Source organism: Cyphomyrmex costatus, unplaced genomic scaffold (assembly GCF_001594065.2).
Source record: "Cyphomyrmex costatus isolate MS0001 unplaced genomic scaffold, Ccosl1.0 scaffold30, whole genome shotgun sequence".
NCBI lineage: Eukaryota > Metazoa > Arthropoda > Insecta > Hymenoptera > Formicidae > Cyphomyrmex > Cyphomyrmex costatus.
In genome coordinates, this window is record NW_017277125.1 from 791,640 (window position 1) to 815,804 (window position 24,165).

Sequence of the window (24,165 nt, forward strand, 5' to 3'; positions counted from 1 at the left end):
TTGCGCCAATATTGAATATAACTCGAAAATTGGAAATTGCCCATAAAAAAGGTACTTTACACGTGTAACACTTTATATTTTCTTCGCGGAAATTTCATTCACAATATAATTACTAAACTAAAGCGATAAAAAAGTTCTATGGTTATCTTAGAAAATGCAGGCCGAGAGTTTTAATATTACCGCGCGCGATAACTATAGTAACAATCCGAGGTATCGAACAAACCGCGTGATGTATGCTTTGGTCGGATTCAGTATTGAAGACTTCGTTCGTTGTGTGAAAACATATCCGTCCGAATGGCTGAAGAAAAGCAAGATAAAGAAATCAAGAAAGTGACCGAGAGGGTAATCTCTATAACGAAACGTGGTGATGTCTTAAAAAACGAAGTAGCCGCTGATAATATTCGGTAATATATTTACCATAAGAAAATATAATAATAAAGTTATTTTTATAGTTTTTGAAGTAGTATGTACTTTTTGTAATTAAAAATGAAATAGATATACAGCCTTAACCAAAAATATTGTATTTAACACCCATATTTTTATTCGTTTGGAACTATTCTTTCACCGGCATGTCGTCGCTTATTAATTACTGATATTATATATCAGCAAATTCCATAAATCATTTGAGCTAAGGCTTTTTAAATAATGATTAATAAAGTGTCTAATACAATATTTTTAGCTAAGACTATACGATTTAAATTTAGCGAAAATGCAAAGAAAAGTTCCAATACGGTTTAATACAGCAATATAAAACAAACGTAATGATTCAGTAATATTCATAACGACAGTATATAGACTCATTCTTATACATAAAGTGCAGATGATTATGTCGTTAATATTTTCAGTAAGGAAACGAACTTCCTCGAAAGCTTGTCGCGATGGTCATGGCCGCAAAAGTACGAGCATCTGACTGGGCAATTTTTCAGCCAGGTACCTTAAAAACTCTGTCGGTTGGCGAGTCGCGTATAGCAGAAAAAAAAAAAGAAAAAGAACATGCGAACCGCAGACGAATTTCAATGTGTCCGCCGTGTCACTGACCGTAGGTGCTGGCGGAGGAATGCAGAAAAGCGGGACTTCCGGCGAACACTTTCGAGCGTGATCCGCCGGAAGACGTAGCCGAACGTTCGCCGATTCCTTTGAAAGCTTCACCAGCCTTCCCTAGAACGACATCCGCTCAGATCGGCCATCGTTCATCCCACACGGAATACAGTTTGGAATTCATGGGTCGTCTCTACGTTTCGCCAAAGTGGACGATCGACTCTCTCACGGATGCCCCGGAATTACGCACGATGCAACAAAAATTTATATTTCTAGGTTGAAAGAAACCTTGATCATCCAGAAATGGTCTATTAATACATACAGAATAATAAAAAAATTTCGTTGTAAAGTTTTGTGTGTTTATCAAATCATTATCTAAATATCAAATTGATGTTATTTGTCATCATTTTGATATCACAAAGATAAATAATATCAGTTTGTTTGGATAGTGACATATATCTAAAAAAAAAAAACAATTCTGAAGTGTTAGTTACATCTTATTAAATACTAAAGACTCTGCAATAGAAGATTTTCATTGGTTAATGAAAGATTGAAGACCGTTCTATATGGCTATCTGGGAAAGATACACGACTATCATCGATGCATTTCCAAAGCGCCTTAAAACTAAAGGTCATCATTTCGCGAAAAATAATGATATTAATTATTATTTTTAGTATTTAATAAAATATATGTAATTGTAGAAAACTGTAGTTTATTTTTTTGTAACTATAGATATACGTTATTAATAATTGAATAAACACAAAACATTATGGCATTTATTTGTTACTCTGTAGCCCGATTTTTCATTGTCTGGTTAACCTAATGATGTTTTATCCAATGGGCTTCATCTATGATGATATTATAAACAAAATCCATTAGGTGAAACATATCAGGTTAAGCTTAACAAGTTAACTATAATAATAATGAAAAACCGGGACTATGTATACTTGATTTATGTATAATGTTGCTTTTTTTTAAGAAGAGCGAACAAAATATGAAAGAAAAATAATGCATTAATCTTTTTGTAACAAATATTTGATTAATAAAGTTAGATATTTATTGTAATAAGGCTCAACGAATTTAAAACTAATATGAGAATAGGGCTACGAGCCTTAGATTCATTAAAATCTTTAATTCTATTAATTCTATTAATTCTAATATATTGCGAAGAATATCACGTAATGTTGGCGTTTCGTCCCGGCTTCCAATACTGGACTCATCAGTAAGGTGATATTCTTCGCAATATATTAGAATTAATAGAATTAATAGAATTAAAGATTTTAATGAATCTAGGGCTCGTAGTCCTATTCTCATATTAGTTTTTAATAAAGTTAGCTTTTTGTGAGAAATAGTTTTTGTAAGAAATTTTTCTGGGATCATAAAATAGTTAAAAATAGATTAATTATATTGTCAACTTAATTATTATCTTTACAAGTACTAAAAACTGTCAATCTCTTGTGTGAAGTTGTAATCATTAAATTTCCAAGAATAATTGAAAAATACTGACGCTGTCAACCTTTTCTGTTTTATAAAAACATTTCACTGAAATATGTAATATAATATTCTACAGATATTTGTACATATCTACTACGTAACATTGAAATTATAAATATTATAATACAATAATGTGTATGTGTGAGCTAAATCTAAATAGATCTATATACGGATTTAAGATAAACGTGTACCAGTTAGTAGGTATAGCCCAATTCGTTGAACAAAAAAAGTACAAATGGTACAAAAATTTTAAACTTTTAATGATATATGTGCGACTCTAAAGAAATTTGTCGTTCATAAAAATGTAATTACAAATTAATTTAGAATCATATTAAAAGTTTTATATTTGAAATGTTTTATCACTTCGCGCACGTCTAACAAATATATAATTCATATCCACTAACTGACTAACTGGTACATTTACCTTATATATGACAAGCAAAAATTGTCGACAACGTCAGGCGTAATTCTGGAAATATAATAAAAAAGCCATTGTGTGTGTGCTCTGAAAATATTAAACTGTCAACAACAAACTCTTTTTATAACAAAAGTTACTTAATAAGCACCCTAATTAATTACTTGTATTACTTAATACATTAACAGATAAATAGACAATATATTTGTATTAAAAGAAAAATGTTTGATATTTACCATAATTTTATTTACCACAATTATTTTACTGTACAATTATAGTTGACTATAACTGCATAGTAAAGTAATAATGATTAAGAAAATAGGAACTCTATTTTTACAGTTACTACTGCTATGTAACATTACTAGTAATAATTATATTTATAATTTACCTTATATGAAATATATGTTTATACACGTAATACAAATACGAAACCTTTTTATAGTGTACGACTCGCAATTTGAAAAAAATATTAATTATATTATAACGTTTGAAAATTTTAATCAACTGCGACATATAGATTGTTGTATATCAACTAAATGCGATATTTAAGTTAGGACGAACTTTAAACCGATACTTTCTATAAATTTAATATAGTTTTTCGCATACAAAATGTATTTTTAGACACTAGCGATTGCGAAATATGATCTGGACGCAACTCAGCGATATATCGTCGCGTCGCATTCCACGACAGACCGGCATTCGAATGATGTTGCGATTCTCGAAGTATCGAAAGATCGAAGCATCGACAAAATGGCCGCAATTAAACTTCACAGAGAAGTGAAATTTAAATATTTTAGCAAACATTTTAAAAAATGGCCGAAATAGCAAATTATTATTATGAGAAATATAATTGGCTCAGTCAACTACAGAACGAAAGTGTGCACGCACCTGGCAATAATTATAAGCACCCAATGCACGTCAGTAAAATACGCGAAGACAGCATGCCCGATAAACTCCATGTAGAGCGAAATATCGAAATCACGTAATAGCAACTTCACACACTCGATGCGTCGTGGAGATCCAATTTTATGGAAAGCATTTTACGATAATTATTTGCACGCAAGATTCACTTTCAGATAATAAACATCGCGGGAAATATAGAGCTGATTCGAATGCGATTCAGCGATCGCCGCGGCGCGTTTCATGACTGAATCGCGGTTCGAGAACTATCGAAGAGCCATCTCACGATTCTCGAAGTAACGAATGTCGAAGCAGCGACAAAATGGCCGTGGTTATACTTCGCGGAGAAATACAATTCAAAACATTTTTAGCAAACACTGGAAATAGTTAAAGGACTAAATTATTATTAAAAAGATTAATGTGCACGTACTTGGAGAGTCATGCAACCATTATTATTTTGATATACATTTGAGATGCGAGAATCAACATTTTTTCCTTGCAGAACAGATTGTTAAACGTCAAAATCATGGATTTGTTTCTTATTTCTGCATTTTTCCTCGCGTTCGCCAAAAATCAATGTATCTATTTCACTTTAAGTTCTAAAATTATATACTAGTTCAACTTACAAATATAACAGCTGTAAACATGTAACAGTTACTTTGCAGAACACTCGAGGCATTACGATAGATCCGACTTCACGGGAAGCATTCGCGATAATTTTTACGCGCAAGATTCACCTTCATGTAACAAATATTGCGAAAACTACGCGGTAGATTCAAATATACAATTCAGCGATCGCGCGTTTCATGACTGATCGCGGTTCGAGAACTACCGGAGAGCCATCTCGCGATTCCCGAAGTAACGAATGGAAGCAGCGACAAAATGGCCGTTACTTCACGTAGAAATAAAATTTGAAATATATCAAAAATTGTTAGAAATTAATGAAGTAACGAATTATTATGAGAAATGTGATTAGCGCAGCTTAAATGTAGAATAAACATTTACTTACTTGACAATAACTCCGTTCTTATATCGATGAAATGTAGGAAGAGAGTAACCGAGAAATCCCATGTTGATGGAAATGGATTGCTACCGTTGAAATTATAAAAATTATAACTTAGACAATATACACTTGACGCGTTTGCTACAAGAAATATATCTTCAAAAAGCACATTTACATCAATATATTCGCACACGAGTCATTTTTAGGCTATAATAATTGCAGGAAATACGGAGCGGAATTCGAATGCGACTCTACAGTCGGCGTGACGCGTTTTGTAACTGCCGTAACTGGCCAAAATTCGAAAAACAATCGAAGGACAGTGGCGTGATTCTCGAAGTATCAAAAAGATGTGAACCAATAAGCGATTGTTTTGTATAGAAACTAGATTCGCGCGAATTTTAATGATTATTAAGTGACAGATAAAATAATAAATTAACAACTTTAACAAGCAAAAATACAAACTAATAATAACTCTTATATTACACCTTATATTGGTTTATGACATCTTAAGCCTGTACTTATATAAAATGGTCTTAAATATAAAAACCAACTATAAACACTGGTCTTAAGTAGCCATAAAAATGTAACGCAGTAATTGATGCGCAAATTAAAAATATAATTTTTTAATTAACAATAGATCAGTACATAATTAATACATATCAATTGTTTAATTATATAGTAGATAATTTATTAATTCAAGAATTGGGTTTTTAACTTACCGCACTGAACTCTCATAATCGCATATACTTTTAATTTGTTATTTACATTATCAAGCGTCCTTAGACAATTATTTCTTTACGTAGTGAAATTTTTATTTTAAATTGTTTTAAGAAATTGATCATAACTGTTGGATGTATTGAAAATAATGTTAAAATATCAAAATAGTGCGTTTGAAATGGCAAACTGTAATCATAAAAAAATATAAAAATAGGACATAAAATTTATTCGACTGTTATTATTAATAGTCGCAATATACAATATTTATATGCCAAAGAATTTCTGTTTTAACGTGGGTGGTAATTTCTCCAACAATGAAGCAGGATTTACCTCAACCGCTACCAACTCTTCATCATTTAGCCAATTTAAGTAAACAAGGTGCTGCAAATATTAAAATCAGAATTTTTTCCTTTTTTTCTCGTTATTAATTGTTTAAAATAAATATCTTTAAATAAGAAAAATATTACCTTATATTTCTTAGCAACTTGAAACGTGTGTTGAGATTGCAAGCTGGAAATTGAATTGCTATCTTCTGCGCTTTCTCCATTTTCACGCTTAAAAATTTTTGCCTCTTTTTCTGATAAATCGCTACTTTTATTAATAATATACACGCTCGAATCGTCCTGCATGATTATAATGTTCTCGTTGCGTGGGTCGAACATAATGTTCGTTATTGGAAATGGACGCGCCAACCACTGCTTCGATAGCCGACTTTGCAAATGATTAGAAAATTCTGTGTAACTCTTCGTAGGAATATTGTATTCGACAATCTGAAAAAGAATTATTATTTGCATTAATTATTAATAATCAGACCATCTTAATAGACATCTTAAAATATTGAGGAGAATATCTCGATTATGCCTGTTCCAAGATATTAATGTAAAAATTGCTGTTTTAAAGCCTTTCAATTCAAATTGTACGATACTTTTAACATACCTCATTGTACGTATTAAAGTTTAATATTGCTTATATCAAAAACAGTAATAAACTGTAGGACTTCATAAAGTCTGTGTGAACGGATAATTCAATAACGGGATTATAGAGCAATTATATGTAACGTCATCGCGTAAAAATAAGACCATAGTAGTTAACAGTAAATTGCGAATTTTTACTACCGCAGGTCATTAAACGTTGCACAGTACTTTATGATAGTGCACATTCGAGTCAGTTATTATTTTAATGTCGAGATAATGCATGATTCACGTATTACTCATTTTAAATCATTGTATTGTATATATGGTATAGTGCGCTATATTTACCTTATGGTCAGAATACACTATGACCAGATTTAACGTATTTTTTTGCACGGCTATTGCTGTCGCTGGACAACTATACTTGGGTAATCGCCATGCCTCGAGCGATTCTGCCGTTATACCATTACCAATAAAATACACGGCAATTCCGCGTTGCCGATCTGCGCATACAAAATACCTGTTGTCTGGAGAGAAACACACGAGATTGATATTTTCAATGGATTCCTTCGTCGTCTGGAACGATCCAATCAGACTTAAGCTCTTCTTATTCACTTTAAACAGTGTCACGGCATTCTCATTACCGTCATTGTTAATAGCGGCAAACAACTTGCCATTTGGACTAAAAAGCATCTTTTGTATTCGCTTCATAGATAAATCGGTATCGTTTCTAGACAACAGAGCGTCTCCTTCTACCACGTCAAAATTGAACACTCTGACATGAGTGTCTGTCGAGTACACGATAGTTTTCGAATCCTTGTTAATGGCGCAACAAATGATGCTTTCGTCGCCCTTTGTTTGTAATTGCAGTAGCTTTATCGGTTCTTCATCCAATTGATGCAGCATGGAAGAACGTACTAATTCTGGAGGATCTTTAGTGATTGAGCCAAGTCTCCATAATTCTAGATAATTTCTGTAACGTAACAAGATACATCTAGATTTTCGGCAAATTATAGCACAGGGTGATTGCAGTAGTGGAGGATATTTTACAAGATTTTTTGGTGGATAACTTGACACAGCAAGGTATCCATCTACCCCAGCCGAATAAAGTTTTCCATTAGCCTCTACAAGTGCTCTAACATCGTGAACATGTAATCTCCTCTCAATTCCTTTCACCCATTGAGGCTTTCCACTTGATTTCATGATAATTTTGCAAAAGCTTCGCACAACTGGGTCTACACCCGCGCAATATACCACATTCATATCATGTGACAAGGTGATAGCTAATATATCAGCTGTATGACTTTCATGAGACTCTATTAGGACTCCTATCTGGGGATCCCAGAAGGATAAAAAACCAAGAGAGTCGCCTGATATTATTATATTATCATCAGTGACTGCAAGACACCAAATTATAGTCTCTTCCTTTATATTATTTTTAGAAGTTATCATTTTGTGTATTGCGTGTCCAGATATAGCACTCCATACCCTAATCGTATCAATGGAACCTGTATAAATCATCTCACCCGTGTTATCCCATTTGATACATAAAATCCTCCCATTCTGTTTATCAAATATTCTTTCATAAATTAGTTTATCTTTATGTATAGAAAAAGTATTGATATATCCATCTTCTGTACCAACGGCTAAGCGAGTCTTCTCTTGATTTACATCCATGCACCAGGCTGCTCCTCCTATCACTATAACTTCATGCTTAACACTCAGTGTTTTTAAATCATACTCGATTACTGTACCCTGAAGACCTGTGGAAAACAGTCTGGAATCAATCCAGAGTATACTTTCCACTGAGTTATCGGTATGACCAGCTATAGTACATTCAATAAATGGTGCATTTTCCACATTCCAGATTTCTATAGAGTTGTTGCTCCTTCAAAAAAAAAAAATAAGTATTAAAAGATAGTCATAATAAGTTCATACATATAAAAATTATGAGTTTACTGATATTAAATATATAGTTACAAGTGTATCTAATATAAGTTTGGTTGTTTGTATTACCATTAGATTTAGTGCACATTAAAAAAGCTACTATGTATAAAATATCTAAATGTAATGAAATAACATAATAAATTTTGGCAATAAAATAAAGAATATATAAATAGTATATTCTGTGTTTTTTATAATTAATGTGATGATATCATTATATATTGAGTATTTAATTGTTTAAAATATTTATATGCTTTTACATTTAACTTTGCCAATGTCATGAGTAACAGCTCCTATAGTACACAATTTAAAAGTAAATGAATTTACTATTACCTTGCAAGGGCTAACTTTTTCGTTTTTGATTCATGACACAAGCAGGTCACAGACTTCGGCTCGAAATTGTAAAATCTTATGTTATGTATACGATATGAAGCCATAATTAAATATTTCTTCCTGTATAATTAAACTAATTTCACATATAATTTATTTTATAATTATTTATCTATTTATTATTTTTGATATGCTTATAAAAAACATAACCTTAACCATCACACGTGGAAGATGCAAACTTTCTGGAAAAAGAATACCAATATTCTCATTGGTCAAAGCCATCTGACAGAAACTAGTGACATTTTGTTATGCTACTACAAATAGTGGTAACATTCACGATGAACTTCATGATGTATTTCAACTTTCGCGTTATCTCTTGTCGGAAGATATTCTCCTGATAACTTTGACGATTTATATATATATATAATATTATTTTGTGTGTATATAATTAAATTAATTATTACTTATGTTAAGTAAAGAAAAATAAAAGAGTAATAGATATTTTAAAGATTTATTAATGATTAATTGGGGAGTAGACAATAATTAATATTCATAGAATTATAGTCACAAATTCTATCCAAAAATATATATGTATAGTTTCAAATATTAGTTATAAATATTTATACAAAATTTAATTATCATATAATATATTGATTATTTTCTATATTTACTGAACTCGTTAATTACACACAGCCCTCCTTTTATTTTTTCTTCTTTTCTCTTCAAAGTGAAAAAAAGAAAGCTTTACAATAAAGACATTAACCGTATAAAAAATTTAGCTAAAAAGAATAATAGATCTCACATCTCTATATTTATTTATTTTATAGTATATTAATATTATTTTGTCTATTTTTTTACAGCCTTTTATTATACATATTTGAACTATAATATCAATATAAAACAGTAAGTTAGTAAAGAAAAATGAAATAATGTACTTGTAGAGAGAGTTGAACGTTTTTAATAATATCACATCTACGTAATCCTTTTTTATTCTCTTTTATTCAGTAATTATTGAGATGATTTTAACGTGTAACAAGTTTTTTAAGTTACATTAAAGGGACTGTATACAGTTGTGTTTATAGTTGAATTTTATATGTGGCAGTCTCACCAACTCCGAAAAAAATTGCTCATACTTATACAATTTTTGTTTTACATTTCTCCAAACTTGATTTTTTTTAATCAAACAATACGAAAATTGTCTCTTTAATTATTTCTGATATTATTGTTTTCTCATTTTGATATTTTCTTATTGTCCTGTTCCACGTTTTTTGTTACATGTAAGTGTAGTGGTAAGTTATAGTATATGTATCGAATTTATATTATATCCCGGAGCTTTGATTTGTTATTCTCTGTTCTTACTGCTGGCACTGTCAGCGCACCGTATAGCCAATAGATATATCGGTAGCAAGAATCTATTCCAGTTAGCAGTCCAGCAAGAAAACAAACTTCGTGTGCTATCGACTTTAATTCCTTAAAAAGAACTGACCGAAGCGATACGAATTCAGCCGGGAGACTTTCGTGGAAGAATGTAACGAGATGCAATGTAACGTGGGCGGAGATGCACGCGCAAGCGCTCTGCTCGGCACTCCCCACGGCCGAACGTTGGCTCACTTCACGTCGCATGGATTTGACATTTTGACCATTAGCGGTGCACTTCAGTCGGAATCAGTCGGAATCAAACGCGTAATCTGGGTTGGTTAACGTGGTGTTCGTCACCATTCGTCACGGCGCGTGAAGTGCGTTACATGCGGCTGCGTCGTTCGCAGTCGTTCGATTGTCGGCCGAATAAACAGCGATTCGTCGTGCTACGTGTACGCCACAACTGCTAACTAGGGCACGACGAGTAAAGGGATCCGTGCGTGATACGAGGTAAATACACATCCGCATTGCAATATTCGGGAGACGGCCGATTATCGATTGCGACTATTTCCAGAAAGGACGACGGATGACGCATCGAATTGACGTATTTACCTACCTACCTCACGCGACTCGTGTTTCTTCCGGTTTCGTGCTCGGTGAATCGCGCGAGCCATATATCTTTTATTTCACGTTGCGTGTGCGGTCTAGAAGGAAACGTCGACCCATAACCGGGCATTATAATCACGTAAATTATACCGTACATCTTGATAATATGCGCGACCTTGCCATCCATCGCGAAAAATCGATCCGGCCTAGCGCCGTGTCGTCGATTCGAAACGTTTAAATCTTCAGATTCTTCGATAGTCACTTTTTTTTTTAATATTCAATAATCGTGTCTATTTCATTAGATGTTAGCGATGTGAATGCTTATCGCACCGTGACAAGAGTAATGTATACATATGTTCGTACGCTCATTTTCCACAAATGTATATTACATTTCCGTTTGTGCACGCGCGCGTACGTAAGCGTAATTTTTTTCAAGCAAACTGACAGTACATTAAAGCTATGTAAAGATAAATATGATTATATGACAAGATATCGCGTGTTATCGCGTAACGGCACTTAATCTTAATTGTATTGAAGAAAGAGAAGAAGTTACACCTTGCGTATGTTCGGTAATTTACACATTTTATTTTCCTTTGCAGTTAACATTGCGTTTTTTCGTGAGTAACTGTGTGAAAACTTTGCTTGTATGTCGTAAACATGAAGTTGTTAGGGCTCGGTTCCATCAATGTATGTATAATGATAAATTCGGTTACTCACATAATATATTAGATCAGTACACATTAAAAGTTGCTTTATATAAAATATTTAAAGTCCAATGCATCAAAGTTGTTTTGACTTTAAACGAGACTTGAACACATATCTGTCTGTTTCTTAATAAAGACAGATATATATTTAAGTCTCACTTAAATTCAGTGGCATAATGTAAACAACTTTGACAATGAAATATTACATGTATACTCTTAAATAAATGTAACAATGTTATCTTTTAGCGTTTAGGACCAGTTCCACAACTCATGATTAATTCAAGACCACAATTAACTGATTCTTTATCGTTATTTATAATTATTTCTTATCTCTTTCTAATTCAAGTATTGGAAAACACGATGAGGAATCAGATGTTGAATCTCGGTTAAGAGCTAATTGTGAGTTATGGAACTAGACCTCCATTATTTAAAATATTCATATGCTTTTGTATTTCACTCTAATCAATTTCTTAATGTATAACAACTTTTAATATGTACTAATTTACTGTAATGCAAGTAACTGAATTCGCTATAATCTCAGTATAATCTATTTACTTGTATTCTTTATCTTTTTCTAATTTTAAAAATTAGAAAAACAAACAGTTAAACTGATCAAGATTAAAATTAATCTTACATTAAGTTTGTTCTTTTTAGCTGAACTCGCATGAACTTTATTTTTTCTTTTTTTCTTTTCACGTTGGAGAAAAAAAAATAGAAAACATGAACTATATACAAGAAGTTCAACTAAAAAGAACAGGCCTGCTGCTTATTACGAAATACAACATTCAAAGCGATAGGTACTGTCACAGTTTATCAAATGTTTGTATAGAGTATATTAGAAAGTTACTTTTATAAACAGACAACCAATATGATATGACAGTTGATACGAGTGTGTTAATATTCATATATATTAACTAACTATGCATATAATTGGGATAATTTATGTGATGTGTCTTCGCATTCACTTACTAATATATTACTGCAAATCGGTGCAAGGTATAACATGCTTAAAATGCATTGGCTAATACTTTTGTTTAATTAACGATTTTCATTAATTGCCACTATTTTTGATAATTATGAGCAGTTAGTCGAACTGGCATCATTCTTTATCTCTTTTCTTGGTAAAAGAGATAAAATTAATTACTTAAAAATGATATATATATATATACTACATTTAATAAAATACATTTTTTAGGTGTTTGTCTATGACTCTTTAAGTAAAAGTTTCGAATATTAATTTCTTTTTAATTCTGCTATCTAACATTTTGCTTTTATATTTTTTATTCTAAAAGCCCTTTATATAATAAAAGAACAGAGAATATATTTAATAAATTAGAAAATACAAGATTTTTAGGTATACAAATTATAATTAAAATCAGAGATGAATATATAAGATTTAGGTTTTAATGAAATTGTAATATATTTATTATTTTTGTTGTAATTCGCTTTTATATCTGTTTTAATAAATGATAGTTTAATATAAAGTATATAATGTTGACGTGAGACAAATACAAGATAAATTTATTTCAATAATTTTATACATATTTTATGTACATTTTAAGATTGCCAATACACATTTATTCGGAGTTCTATTAATGTTGTTCTTTTCTTCAAAGGAGACCTAGTTATAATAATAGGTTTTTTTTCAGCTAAAACAAAACCAAAAGATGACAACTTGGCAAGCACCTGGTGCAGGGTTCTATCCAGGGCAACAAGGTTCTGATCTTTTTCCTTCTGTTTTCTAATATATTTTTTATTTCATTATATTTTAACTGTTTTAATTCGGGGTACATACCAAAGATTATTCAATCAGCAGTTAGCATAATCATTTGCTTGGAAAAGATAATATATTATCCCATATTTGAAAGCACACCGTTAATATAATGATTATTTTTAGTCAACAATACTTGAAAATAAAGAATATTAATAAATCTTGCAACATGTTAAAGTACTTCGTCATCATCAATATGATTCTATAATTAATACATATACTCATATAAAACATTGCAGCAGATCGTGCCAAGCATAATTAGTATCTACAAGAAGCCAACACAAGAAGCACACATAATCACAAAAGAAAACAACACAAAACATGCACAATATATATAAAAGTAGTGGCTGCTGTTACTGCACACAGTTCCTCAAATTGTTACTGCTTATGGAGGTTACATGCACATTGTATTGTTACATCGATATTTATATATTTCTGAATTTTGACTGTGTACAGGTCCAGGTTCGTACCCGTATCCTCAAAATCCAGGGTATCCACCACCACAAGAAGGCTATCCATACCCTCAACAAGCTCCAGGATATCCACCACCTTATTCCGGTGGAAATCCACCAGGTAGATACGACTCAAGAATGTTATTTAAACCACTTTAAATTGACATAGTTATATGTATATTTGAATTGATTTTTAAAATAGTTTGTCCAAAATTTCATTTTTTGTGTTAGAGATAGTATAGTGTTCAGTGTTAACTCAGTGAAAGACTCATATTATAAAATACTCTAGAATGTTCAGAAAGCATCTTTTTACCGCCAATTTATTTATATGCTGAAAAAATCTAAACATTCAAAGTGCATTATATATTTTAATTAAAGACAAACAAAATTACATTTGTTTAACATTTCTAGCAATTGATACAATCTTGTCAACATTTCCCATATTACTGATTAGCATATTGTTTTTGTAAAACGCATAGTTTTCTTGTGGCTCACACACACACACACACACACACACACACACACACACACACACACACACACACACACACACACACACACACACACACACACACACACACACACACTCTCTCTCTCTCTCTCTCTCTCTCTCTTTTCTGAAAAATATAAATTTTGGACAAAATGCATTTTGAAAGTCCGCTCCTTATTTGTTTATTGACCATTATTACATTTTATAGGTCCAGGATTTATACCTCCACCAGGTGTTCCACCATACGGTGAAGCGCCACCGCCAGTTGGTCCAGAATTCGGAGGAATACCTCCAGGTCATCCAGGAATGTACGGGTCTGGTTATGCAGAAGATCCTATGCAGGATGAAGTTAAAGGATTTGAATTCAGTGATAAAACTATCAGGAATGGCTTTATTAGGTAAATGTCAGATCTTTAAGATTTAATATTCGTAAAGTATATGATGAACATATATGTAATTGTATATATTTTTTTTTATAGGAAAGTGTATAGCATCTTGATGTGTCAGTTGCTTATCACACTTGGGATGATTACTTTATTGCTTTATCATAAACCGACACAATTGTGGGTTAGAAGTCACTCAGAATTGTTCTGGGTTGCTCTTGCCTTGACTCTTGTTCTGATCGTATGTATAGCTTGCTGTACCAATGTCAGGCGTAAAGCTCCGATGAATTTCATATTCTTGTTCCTATTTACATTTGCGGAAGCTTTTTTGCTGTCTGTAGTTGCATCTACATACGAGTCTCATGAAGTAAGTGTTACCTGAAAAGATTTTATAATTTCAAATACTATATAAATATGCAAAAAAAACTATGTTATTAAGTTGTAATAAACGTGACATATCTACATTGAGAAATGTTGCTTTGCAGGTCATGCTGGCAGTTGGAATTACAGCAGCAGTGTGTCTAGGATTGACGATATTCGCATTTCAGACAAAAATCGATTTTACCGGATTACACACTGTTTTGTTTGTCGCTGTGCTAATTTTATTTATTTTTGGTATAGTTGCAATGATCTGGCATGGAAAAATTATTACTTTGGTTTATGCTTCGCTTGGCGCGCTAATATTCTCTATATATCTGATTTATGATACGCAAATGATGATTGGTGGAAAACATAAATATTCTATTTCACCGGAGGAGTATATCTTTGCCGCATTGAGTCTGTATTTGGATGTTATCAACATCTTCATGTACATTTTAACTATTATTGGCACTTCACGAGATTAATTGATGTTAATTATGATATTTTGACTTGTGTTACATTTACTAAGGAATATACACATAAAGTCAGTTTTTACTTACCGCCGTCCTACTTTGCCTCTCCACAGTCATTGTTCTGAGAGCGCACTGTAGGCGAACAAACAATGAAGTATATGAAGGGGCGTAATATTGGCAAGACTTTAATTTCTACGAAGATAGCTTTTACAAATTTTCAGAGATTAAAATATCTACATAAAAATAGCACGCTTATATGTTTGAAACCTTTCGTGTAGTTTCATAAGACATGAATAATTTCCGACGTTTGAAAAGAAAACCAAATATAAATTTTTATAATTGCTAATGTATAGAATAGTACATCATTATTATTATTATTATTGTCATAAAACTTAATGTTATTTTTTCTCATTTTAAGTATTATAAAAAGCAGTGGTTATTATGAGTTTACATACTTTATTTTTTTTTTTACTTCTTTAAAAAGACTTCAATTTTTCCAATGTTAATAAGTATATATGTCTAATTATAAGTGCGTAAAACTAATTATTGATATATAATTGTTATAAATATATGTCATAGTGTGATAAAAATCGAATTAATTATACTATATTATCTGGACTTGACTGTAATTCCAGGCAATTTTAAAAGAGATGCGGAGATGCTTATTCTCGTTGCCTATATATACATACATATACATATATAAAAAGTTGAAATTATGTTTATTCTTTGTTCAAATTTGAATAAAACATACGATTTACTTCTCTGGTATTTGTGATCTTTTGATTCTAAATAGTGTATATCGTATATATATACAAAATGTTGCAATTTCTTTTGACAAACAGTATAATACTATTCGCGATAAGACAATTTCCGTGTAATGTTACGTAAAATAACAATTCTATAACGTCATCTGATATGAGAAATAATTAGATGAAATTATTACCAACACTTTTTATCTAGTGATAACATCTTTAAAAAAATTAGAAATTCTGTGAATTATATATATATATATATATATATATACATATATATATATAAAGCATATTTTATCTTTAATACTTGCATTAAAATGTCTATATATAATTGTTATCAATATCTGTTTAACAGTAATTTTGCATCTATAAATATGCAAACTCATTCCATGCAAGATGTATGTATACATGTGTGTATGTTGTGTGTACACCTGCGCGTGTTTGCCCAAGAAATGAAAACGACAAATTCGAAATTGCGAATATTTATATTTATAGTAAATCGGCCGTACACAAAACGATAGAAGCTTTTGGTTTAAGTTTCTTCCTAACTTAATGTACACAAGTAAGCATTGTGGTGCGATTATTCACGCAGGAAAGCATCCAATGTTTACAAAAATTATCAAGATTAGAGAAGCCGACACTCATACTCACACCACTCAACATGGTAACAAATTGCAGCCTCGTAATAAACAATATGTATAAACAATATGTCCTAATTTTTTTCGTGCATTGATGTAATGCTTTACGTGAAACATAAAGGTTTATTAGAGAAACCTATATGTTTAATTTTTTTTACTATATCCGTATAAACTAATGAAACTTTGTTTATATACCACACATGGAGTTGTAGGTACAATCGTATATGCATAAGACCGCGTATTTTTATTAAGTTATTAACATTTATATAAATTTAATTAAAAAAAACATAATTTTTTTTTTAAATACTGGATCAGTCAAATCATCTTTATTAGTAATTTTCGATCGCAGTATAGAAAAACGTTTTTTCGTCAGATCAAAAGTGAGATTGGATTATATCAGATCAGGCAGTGTCGTGAAGTGTTTATGTTATGCTTTAAATTATGCTCTAGTTCTATATCGAGGGATCTATCCCAGGTGGCACGAGCTGATATATAGTTCGTTATGCGCCGTTAAAATAAATAATATATAAGATTAGCAGCATCGATTCGAATTTCTTTCTACCCTTCGATCAACCGTTACTCTATCCGGCGCGTCTTGTGGTTCCTTGCCGTGAGTTTTATCCAGTATTGCTTCTGCTAGTTCGCTAAATGCTCGATCGATATTGATGTTCGCTTTCGCGGACGTCTCCATAAATCTAATGCCGTGTTCTCTCGCTATCTGTAAACGAAATAAAAATATTAGTCAAAGAAATTATAGTACAGAGATAGATCGATTATGGTATGCGAGACCAGCATGCATATTCTGTAACTCTTAACGCAAATTTCGTTATCGTTATAACGCTGCTGCACGACTCTTATATTATGATAAAAATGCTGCTGCGTACAGCGACATTACAACAATAACAAAACTTGTGAAATTACAGAATAGGCTTGCTGGCCTTCACGTGCGAGAAAGAGAGATGATAAAACTCAGGTTTTTCTTCTTTCTCTAACAGACAAAACAACTTTTGTTCTGCTTGCTTTAAAACAGACAGAACACTTTTATCAGACAAAGAAGAGAGACCCAAGTATTTGTTTCTCTCATGGAAGTTACCGTTCCTTGATATATATTATATTGTATGTTTGGTTTATAATACTATATCTGTGAAAACCATCGTGTTTTTGGTAAAAGATTTTATCACATTGCTAATATAGCAAAAAAAAACTTGTCTACAGAATATTTACCGCTTCTCCTTTCTCTGTACTGACAACGCGTTTTTCTTCCATATCGCTCTTATTTCCTAATATCATTTTCTCCACATCTTCATTTGCATGCTGTAGGAAATATTTATGACAATCATTGTATGTTTAATGTAAAAAATTCAAATATAAATTTGTAAATTGTGAATGGAGTAAATCCAGGAGATTCTACTTACTTCATCAATATTCCTCAACCATTTGACAATATTTTCAAATGTCTTTTCATTAGTAATATCATAAACAAGCATAATTCCCATAGCTCCTCTATAATATGACGTCGTAATAGTGTGAAATCTTTCCTGTCCAGCTGTGTCCCTATAGATAGAATAACATATAAATTTATAGAAAATTCTAAATATATATATGCAGCAACTTACCATATCTGTAATTTGATTTTCTTTCCTCTTAATTCTACTGTCTTGATTTTAAAATCGATACCTATAAAAAAAAACACTTATGTTCCAGTCGACAAGAAGAATAAAATACAAATTACAATTTCGAGATATTCTAGGTATAATATATATTTTGTACACTCTAATTACAAAAATAAAAATCAATTATGGAAGGTATCCTTCTTAATGTTTACTTTTTATTTTTATTAATAATATAAAACAAGATAATTTGTATATTACTTATAAAATTATATGCATCTCTTTTGTAACTTGTGCAATATGTATTTATGCTCACAAATGAATGGTATGACTTTGCTAAAATCTCGCCGAAGCAAAGTACAATTCTTTTTTTTTTTTTTTCAAAAAAAAACATGCTAGTAAGTACTCTGATCGCCATGCGTGTATGTACGTGTGCATACATACGCATGTACACGCACGTGTGTGGTCCTCACACACACACACACACACACACACACACAGAACGAAGCGGCAATTAACTCGATTGGATTGAATTTTACGGAACGTGACGGCCGTAATTTCCAATCGAAGCGCCACGTTCTAACCTAATCGCTGGGAAAAGAATGCGAACCAAATTCGTCATCAACGAAAGAATCTCCACAATTCGCCTCTACCGGCCTTTCTCGACTTCCCACTCTCTCTCTCTCTCTCTCTCTCTCTCTCTCTCTCACTTACCTATTGTGGAAATGAACGTGGTGGAGAAGGCATCGTCCGAGAAACGGAATAGTATGCAGGTCTTGCCGACGCCGGAGTCGCCGATGAGGAGCAGCTTGAACAGCAGATCGTACGTCTTCTTCGCCATTTCGCCACCGAGGCAGTCCCGTGTCGAGGAGTAGGCGCCAAGCAGGAGGAAGTAAACAGAGTAAAAGGAGCACGGGCCTGCGGTGGTGCTGCGGTGACTCGCGGTCGGCTGGTTGTTGCGATTAACAGCGACGATGCTCCGTACATCGAACGTTACGCACCGGTTATAGCCGCTCAAGGTCGAACGAGGGCGCGTCTCCCCGACGAGCTGCGACGTACGTATATACGTATGTAGACGTATCGTGTCGTATCATACGGGCGAACCGGTCGCGGAGAGGCGGCGGACTATTAAAAGACGGCGCGACGTCACGCGACGGCGGAGTCAACACGACGCAGAAGCCATCGGGGGTAAACGCGGGGGTGACTTTCGGCACGTTCTCTCTCTCTCTCTCTATTGTATGTTCTCTGCGACGCTCACTACTGTCCGCTGCTTTGCACTCGGCTAACCGACAACACAAACGCGAGACGGGAGATCGAACAACGCGATTCAGTGTTACCGGCTGAATGAGTGCGCGATTCGCCACGACATCGCGCGACGTCGGCGGCGGTCTCAAACTGCAACGGTATATTCTAATTTCTACGGATTCCTGCTCATCGTTATCGCAAAAGGTCACTTATCTTCGTTGATCGTGCGTATCGCCGATAAAGGGGAAGGGATGGAATTTTCCGTTACAGAATTTTATCTTTATATTTCTATAATATTGGATGTTATACGTATATATCTTTTTTGGAATAGTTAATTTTATGGTAACATACAATAAAAATATAGATACTATATTATTATAATATGTATTTGATAAAAATATATATAATGTTGTTTTATTATGATGTATTTATCTTTGGCTTAAATTTTATTCGATTCGTGAAGCGTATTCCTGATGTCTGTATAATAAATCATTTTTATTGGATTTATTTAAATTTGCTTTGGTATTTATATTTTACTTCTCTTTTATATGTTGATATTTATGTAGATGTTGAATGTACCTACTTATATATCTATAACTTAATTTTTTGGAAGTTATTTTTATATCGATATAATATAAAAATAATTTATCACGAAGAATTATCACGCATTTGAAAATTAATATTTTTTTATTACGATCTGTTTATTATAGAATATGTGTTTTTTGTTTAAATTTGAATGCGTAAAGAGCATATTCTGTATAATACAATAAATCTCTCGTTATGTTTTTACGGGATTTATTTAAATTTACTGGGGAAATTATTTACATTTTAAATATTAATTAATTTCAAAAATGGTTTTTGTAGTAGGTATTGTGTAATCGCTGTGATAATAATATCAGAAATAACTGAGATCCGGGAAATACCGAAATAATGACGATATCTCGTTTCTAATGAAGATATATTGGATTCACATAAACTTGTTTCTCTTGTATACATTATGTTATGTATTCACATCGATACGATGTAATAAAAATCTCATTCTCGAATTTCTAGTATTACATATTGCTTCCTGCTACTATTATACATTAAAAAAATTATTATGTTGAGATTATAACAAGTATACACACACAAAAGGAGCTTTTTCAACAATAAGAGACAGTGTAACACACAGTGAATTCTTGTATTATTATACATTCTCGTTGCTCGTCAATGTTAAACAAAGATGAAATGATCATCATCATGTGTATTACATAGCGTCGTTTGTTCGAAAGCTCTCGAGATCTCTCATTAACATATGAATATGTATATCGAATATATTGCTCGTTTATTTGCAAAAAAGAACATAAAGAAAAAAAAGAAATATAACTTAAAAAATATTGAACATTTGTTTTCAAAATTGCATTTTAAAATTAATATTATACAATTTCAGTCATTATTGTATAGAAAATTAACGATGTATGTATAATAAATTTCCATGTATACTTATAGTTAGATATACATATATATTTGTGTTAAAGAGACTTTTATATTTACATACATTACATAAAACGCGCGTGTATAATTAATCAGATTACGTAATTTTATTTCAAATTTTATTCAATTTCATAATTTCGATGGGATGCTTTAAAATATTCTTCGTTGCGCGTTGTAATCAATAACCGTCTATGATATCGATGTTATGTAGATATGACGTCGGTGATTCGATTCCCACGTTTGTAATACTTGGCTACACCAAGTAGCCAAGATGCATGCGTTTGCAGTTCAGATGCAAAAAGGATATCGTATATTTTTCTTGCAGTATGCAGCTGCGACACTCGAAGCATGCCTGCGTGTTGGTTCCGTTGCTTTTTCACAAACATATGTATGTGTTCATGCCAAAGATAGCCAACTTGGCCTGCGTGGGCGAGAGTGTCCCCTGTTCCCTCTGATCTCCTCTGCGTCATTGCCTCTGATCCATGATGTGTTTATTGCCGTTGTATGTCTACGTGGTGTTACAGATATAAGAGACAAAGGAAGATTTTGTAAGAAAGAAATTAAAGGCGCAGTTATTAATTTTCTACTAATTATAATGCTACTTTAATTTTAATTTAAGTTACTATTTTAATTTGTATTTAACTTACTTTTTATTTTTTTAGTTCTAGATATTAGAAAAAATAAAGAAATAAAGAGATTAAGATTAATCTCTAGAAGAGAGAAATGGACATATAAGTGATCAATGTCTTGCAGTATAACTAATTGGAGTCTTTAAAAGAAACAAGAGAGTCAAGGAAAACGATAATATTTTATATATTTTATGTATTTCAAAAGACCCTTTTTTAGGATACAAAATCTAAGTCTAACCGGCAACAATAATAGCTTAACGTTTATAAATATACTTATAAAGTAGATATATTGTATAAAAATGCCTAATTGATTTTATAGAGCTGAATAGTCATGTCAAGCATGAATTTAGACATATATGCTCCAATCTCTATTGCTGAAACCGTATGAGCACGATTTTTTGGAACAATATTGCGCGTGGCTGATGTCCCTAAAAAATGTCCTCCACGCACGCGCAATTTTAGCAACGCGCTCAGTTTTCTCAGTCACGTATACGTTTTATCTCAATAAATGGTTGTCATTATGCTCCCGTCGTGATATCCATTGAATGTCAAGGAAGATAGAATGATACTTGTTGACTTGTGTCATCAAACAAAAAGCACATAGAAAACATATAGGAAATATTAGAAAAGTTTCTATTAATTACATTGCTTAAAACGTCTATTTATTGTGTCATTATTTTATATAATATTCCCTTTCTTTTCTTTGTTAATAAACCGATTCATGAGGACGAATGTAAAGATCTAATAAATTTTATTCTTATCATTTTTAATAAATAAATTTGGATCAATTGTAAGAAACTTCATCGATATTCAGAGTATTCTGACAAAATCAAAGTTATCAAATCTAAACACGTGCTTAAAAAAATCTTACTTTAAATCAATTATTTAAATAAATAAAAAAAACGCATCAGACAGTAACATGTAAAAATTAAATTATTTTAAGATAAAAAGTTCTAATAATCCTGAAGTAATTTTGATAATAAATAATAAAAGACGTAAAAATGTAGTTTCTAAAGACGCGTCTTGTGCTGCTTCTAGCCTCTAGGCACGATACTGTCAAGAAAATCACGTGGCTGTTCGTACGCACGCGCACGAAAACGGCGAAGATGATCGAACGAATGGTGGGGTCTTTCTCACGGTTGCTTACGATTTGGGAACACTGACCGCGCGGCCCGCGTCGTCAGCCCGCTCGCGTGCAACGTGCGACACGGCAACATCAGTGACGGCGACGGCAGTGATCAGTGTGATGTGACATTGCTTTACATCACCACCTCGTGCACTCTACGTATGTTTGGCGCGCAGCGTGAAGTTTACGTACGACGCAGTAGGCTAGGCCACCAGCCACGTCAAGCCCGTGTGCGGGGACCAGGGCCAATCAAAAAAAAACAAGTAGATCAGGCAGGTGATAATCTGCAACCATTCGCAACGTGCACGTGGTGGTGACGAGCCCGAGGTCAGCCAAGTCGACGAAACATGGCAGCTAAAATGCAGCCCCCATTTGAGCCACCGAGCTCGGCGAGCTCCGAAAGGTATCTATGTCCTGTTTTTTTTTATTTCGGAGCACATTTTCACTCATCGACGTTCATTGAAAATCAATGAAATTTTCATTGTTAAATTTTTGCCAGCGACGACGGCGACGCGTGCTTGGACGATCGTGAGATATTCCTCGCCGATGAGATGTGCGAGGATGCCGAGCATTACAGGCACTCTGACGTAGGCACGCCACAATCCCCACGACCACCGTCCACAGGTAAATTTATTTATCATCGGCTTTCTCATAAGATTTCAGTGTAATAAACCTGATCTTGAAGAGCAACTTTCTACCGTCTGCCTAGAACTTATTCCAATCTAACATGTGATTTATTCTTTTTATTAACAAGACCGTCAGTAGAACTTGTTAGTAGAACTAGTAAGATAGAATTATGTTAATATACATTTGATGACATATATAAATTTCTTATGTACGTATGCAAATACGTAATATGTAGATATTTATGTGTATAATAACTGTGATAACAGAACGATTTATATGTGACAGCTTATATCTGTTATTCATTGATGATGAATTATCTGTAATATATAGATTACTTCGAGAATACATGCAAATATCTTATGAATAAAATAATTGTATGATATAATAATGAGATAAAATATGCTTACAAATAATACATATAAATAATAGGATAAGTAATATAAATGTAAATAATGTATAGTTAGTGTACATATGTTATATTTATTAAGTCCCACATATGTATACACAGACACGCATTGTTTACAGAATCAATACTTCAATGTGTACCTATAAAAGAAGATTCAAACAATCCATCGTCTTAAGTTTCTTAATGAGCTTCTAGAAGACATCCAATATGAAATATATAGAAGGTTCTCTTACCTTTAATCCTGTTCCTATTCCTTTGATTAATTAAAAAATCCTCTTATTACAAATCAATTAAAATCATATATATATA

General features: G+C 32.5%; 5 protein-coding genes across 7 annotated transcripts in view; 3 read left to right on the forward strand and 2 right to left on the reverse strand.

Annotated features, from left to right (window-relative positions):
- The first annotated feature begins 294 nt into the window (after positions 1–294).
- Positions 295–1,319, forward strand: LOC108775353 (uncharacterized). Its single transcript, XM_018541682.1, has 3 exons — positions 295–404; positions 846–930; positions 1,044–1,319. Exons 1-3 carry the CDS (start codon positions 295–297, stop codon positions 1,317–1,319), a joined length of 471 nt encoding a protein of 156 aa, XP_018397184.1.
- Positions 1,320–5,702: 4,383 nt separating this feature from the next.
- On the reverse strand, positions 5,703–8,859 carry l(3)72Dn (UTP4 small subunit processome component l(3)72Dn). Its single transcript, XM_018541847.1, has 4 exons — positions 8,756–8,859; positions 6,827–8,366; positions 6,035–6,337; positions 5,703–5,948 (listed from the first exon to the last, which is right to left on the reverse strand). Exons 1-4 carry the CDS (start codon positions 8,857–8,859, stop codon positions 5,832–5,834), a joined length of 2,064 nt encoding a protein of 687 aa, XP_018397349.1. The 3' UTR covers positions 5,703–5,831.
- A 1,494-nt stretch (positions 8,860–10,353) lies between these two features.
- Lfg (Glutamate NMDA receptor-associated protein 1 lifeguard) lies at positions 10,354–15,666 on the forward strand. 2 transcript variants are annotated; one of them, XM_018541771.1, is made up of 6 exons: positions 10,354–10,621; positions 13,071–13,137; positions 13,649–13,765; positions 14,343–14,532; positions 14,614–14,884; positions 15,003–15,666. In XM_018541771.1, exons 2-6 carry the CDS (start codon positions 13,089–13,091, stop codon positions 15,360–15,362), a joined length of 987 nt encoding a protein of 328 aa, XP_018397273.1. In that variant the 5' UTR covers positions 10,354–10,621; positions 13,071–13,088; the 3' UTR covers positions 15,363–15,666. The 2 variants fall into 2 exon arrangements, with proteins under 2 accessions (XP_018397273.1, XP_018397274.1); XM_018541772.1 differs by lacking the exon at positions 10,354–10,621 and adding an exon at positions 11,223–11,286.
- A 729-nt stretch (positions 15,667–16,395) lies between these two features.
- Positions 16,396–19,730, reverse strand: Rab10 (RAS oncogene family member Rab10). Its single transcript, XM_018541707.1, has 5 exons — positions 19,065–19,730; positions 18,357–18,417; positions 18,156–18,294; positions 17,965–18,054; positions 16,396–17,458 (listed from the first exon to the last, which is right to left on the reverse strand). Exons 1-5 carry the CDS (start codon positions 19,189–19,191, stop codon positions 17,273–17,275), a joined length of 603 nt encoding a protein of 200 aa, XP_018397209.1. The 5' UTR covers positions 19,192–19,730; the 3' UTR covers positions 16,396–17,272.
- A 3,151-nt stretch (positions 19,731–22,881) lies between these two features.
- Positions 22,882–24,165, forward strand: part of LOC108775369 (lethal (2) k01209) — a 3,840-nt gene continuing 2,556 nt past the window's right edge. Inside the window, exons 1-2 of one of the 2 annotated variants that reach the window (XM_018541702.1) lie at positions 22,882–23,226; positions 23,323–23,447. In XM_018541702.1, coding sequence (XP_018397204.1) covers positions 23,171–23,226; positions 23,323–23,447 — 181 coding nt within the window. In that variant the 5' untranslated portion in view covers positions 22,882–23,170. Of the gene's footprint in view, positions 23,227–23,322; positions 23,448–24,004; positions 24,080–24,165 lie in introns of those variants that run through there. The other variant, XM_018541704.1, reaches the window with a different exon arrangement.

What these genes read in the sequence shown, in the direction of transcription:
- Rab10 (XM_018541707.1), bottom strand. Translation starts at nt 19,191, where the DNA reads ATGGCGAAGAAGACGTACGATCTGCTGTTCAAGCTGCTCCTCATCGGC. An exon ending in CACGTTCATTTCCACAATAG is followed by an intron (nt 18,418 to 19,064) that starts GTAAGTGAGAGA and finishes TTTTTTTTATAG; the next exon opens with GTATCGATTTTAAAATCAAG. An exon ending in GTACAGAGAAAGGAGAAGCG is followed by an intron (nt 17,459 to 17,964) that starts GTAAATATTCTG and finishes TTTCGTTTACAG; the next exon opens with ATAGCGAGAGAACACGGCAT.
- LOC108775353 (XM_018541682.1), top strand. Translation starts at nt 295, where the DNA reads ATGGCTGAAGAAAAGCAAGATAAAGAAATCAAGAAAGTGACCGAGAGG. An exon ending in GTAGCCGCTGATAATATTCG is followed by an intron (nt 405 to 845) that starts GTAATATATTTA and finishes TAATATTTTCAG; the next exon opens with TAAGGAAACGAACTTCCTCG. An exon ending in CTGGGCAATTTTTCAGCCAG is followed by an intron (nt 931 to 1,043) that starts GTACCTTAAAAA and finishes CACTGACCGTAG; the next exon opens with GTGCTGGCGGAGGAATGCAG.
- Lfg (XM_018541771.1), top strand. Translation starts at nt 13,089, where the DNA reads ATGACAACTTGGCAAGCACCTGGTGCAGGGTTCTATCCAGGGCAACAA. An exon ending in ATCAGGAATGGCTTTATTAG is followed by an intron (nt 14,533 to 14,613) that starts GTAAATGTCAGA and finishes TTTTTTTTATAG; the next exon opens with GAAAGTGTATAGCATCTTGA. An exon ending in CTACATACGAGTCTCATGAA is followed by an intron (nt 14,885 to 15,002) that starts GTAAGTGTTACC and finishes GTTGCTTTGCAG; the next exon opens with GTCATGCTGGCAGTTGGAAT.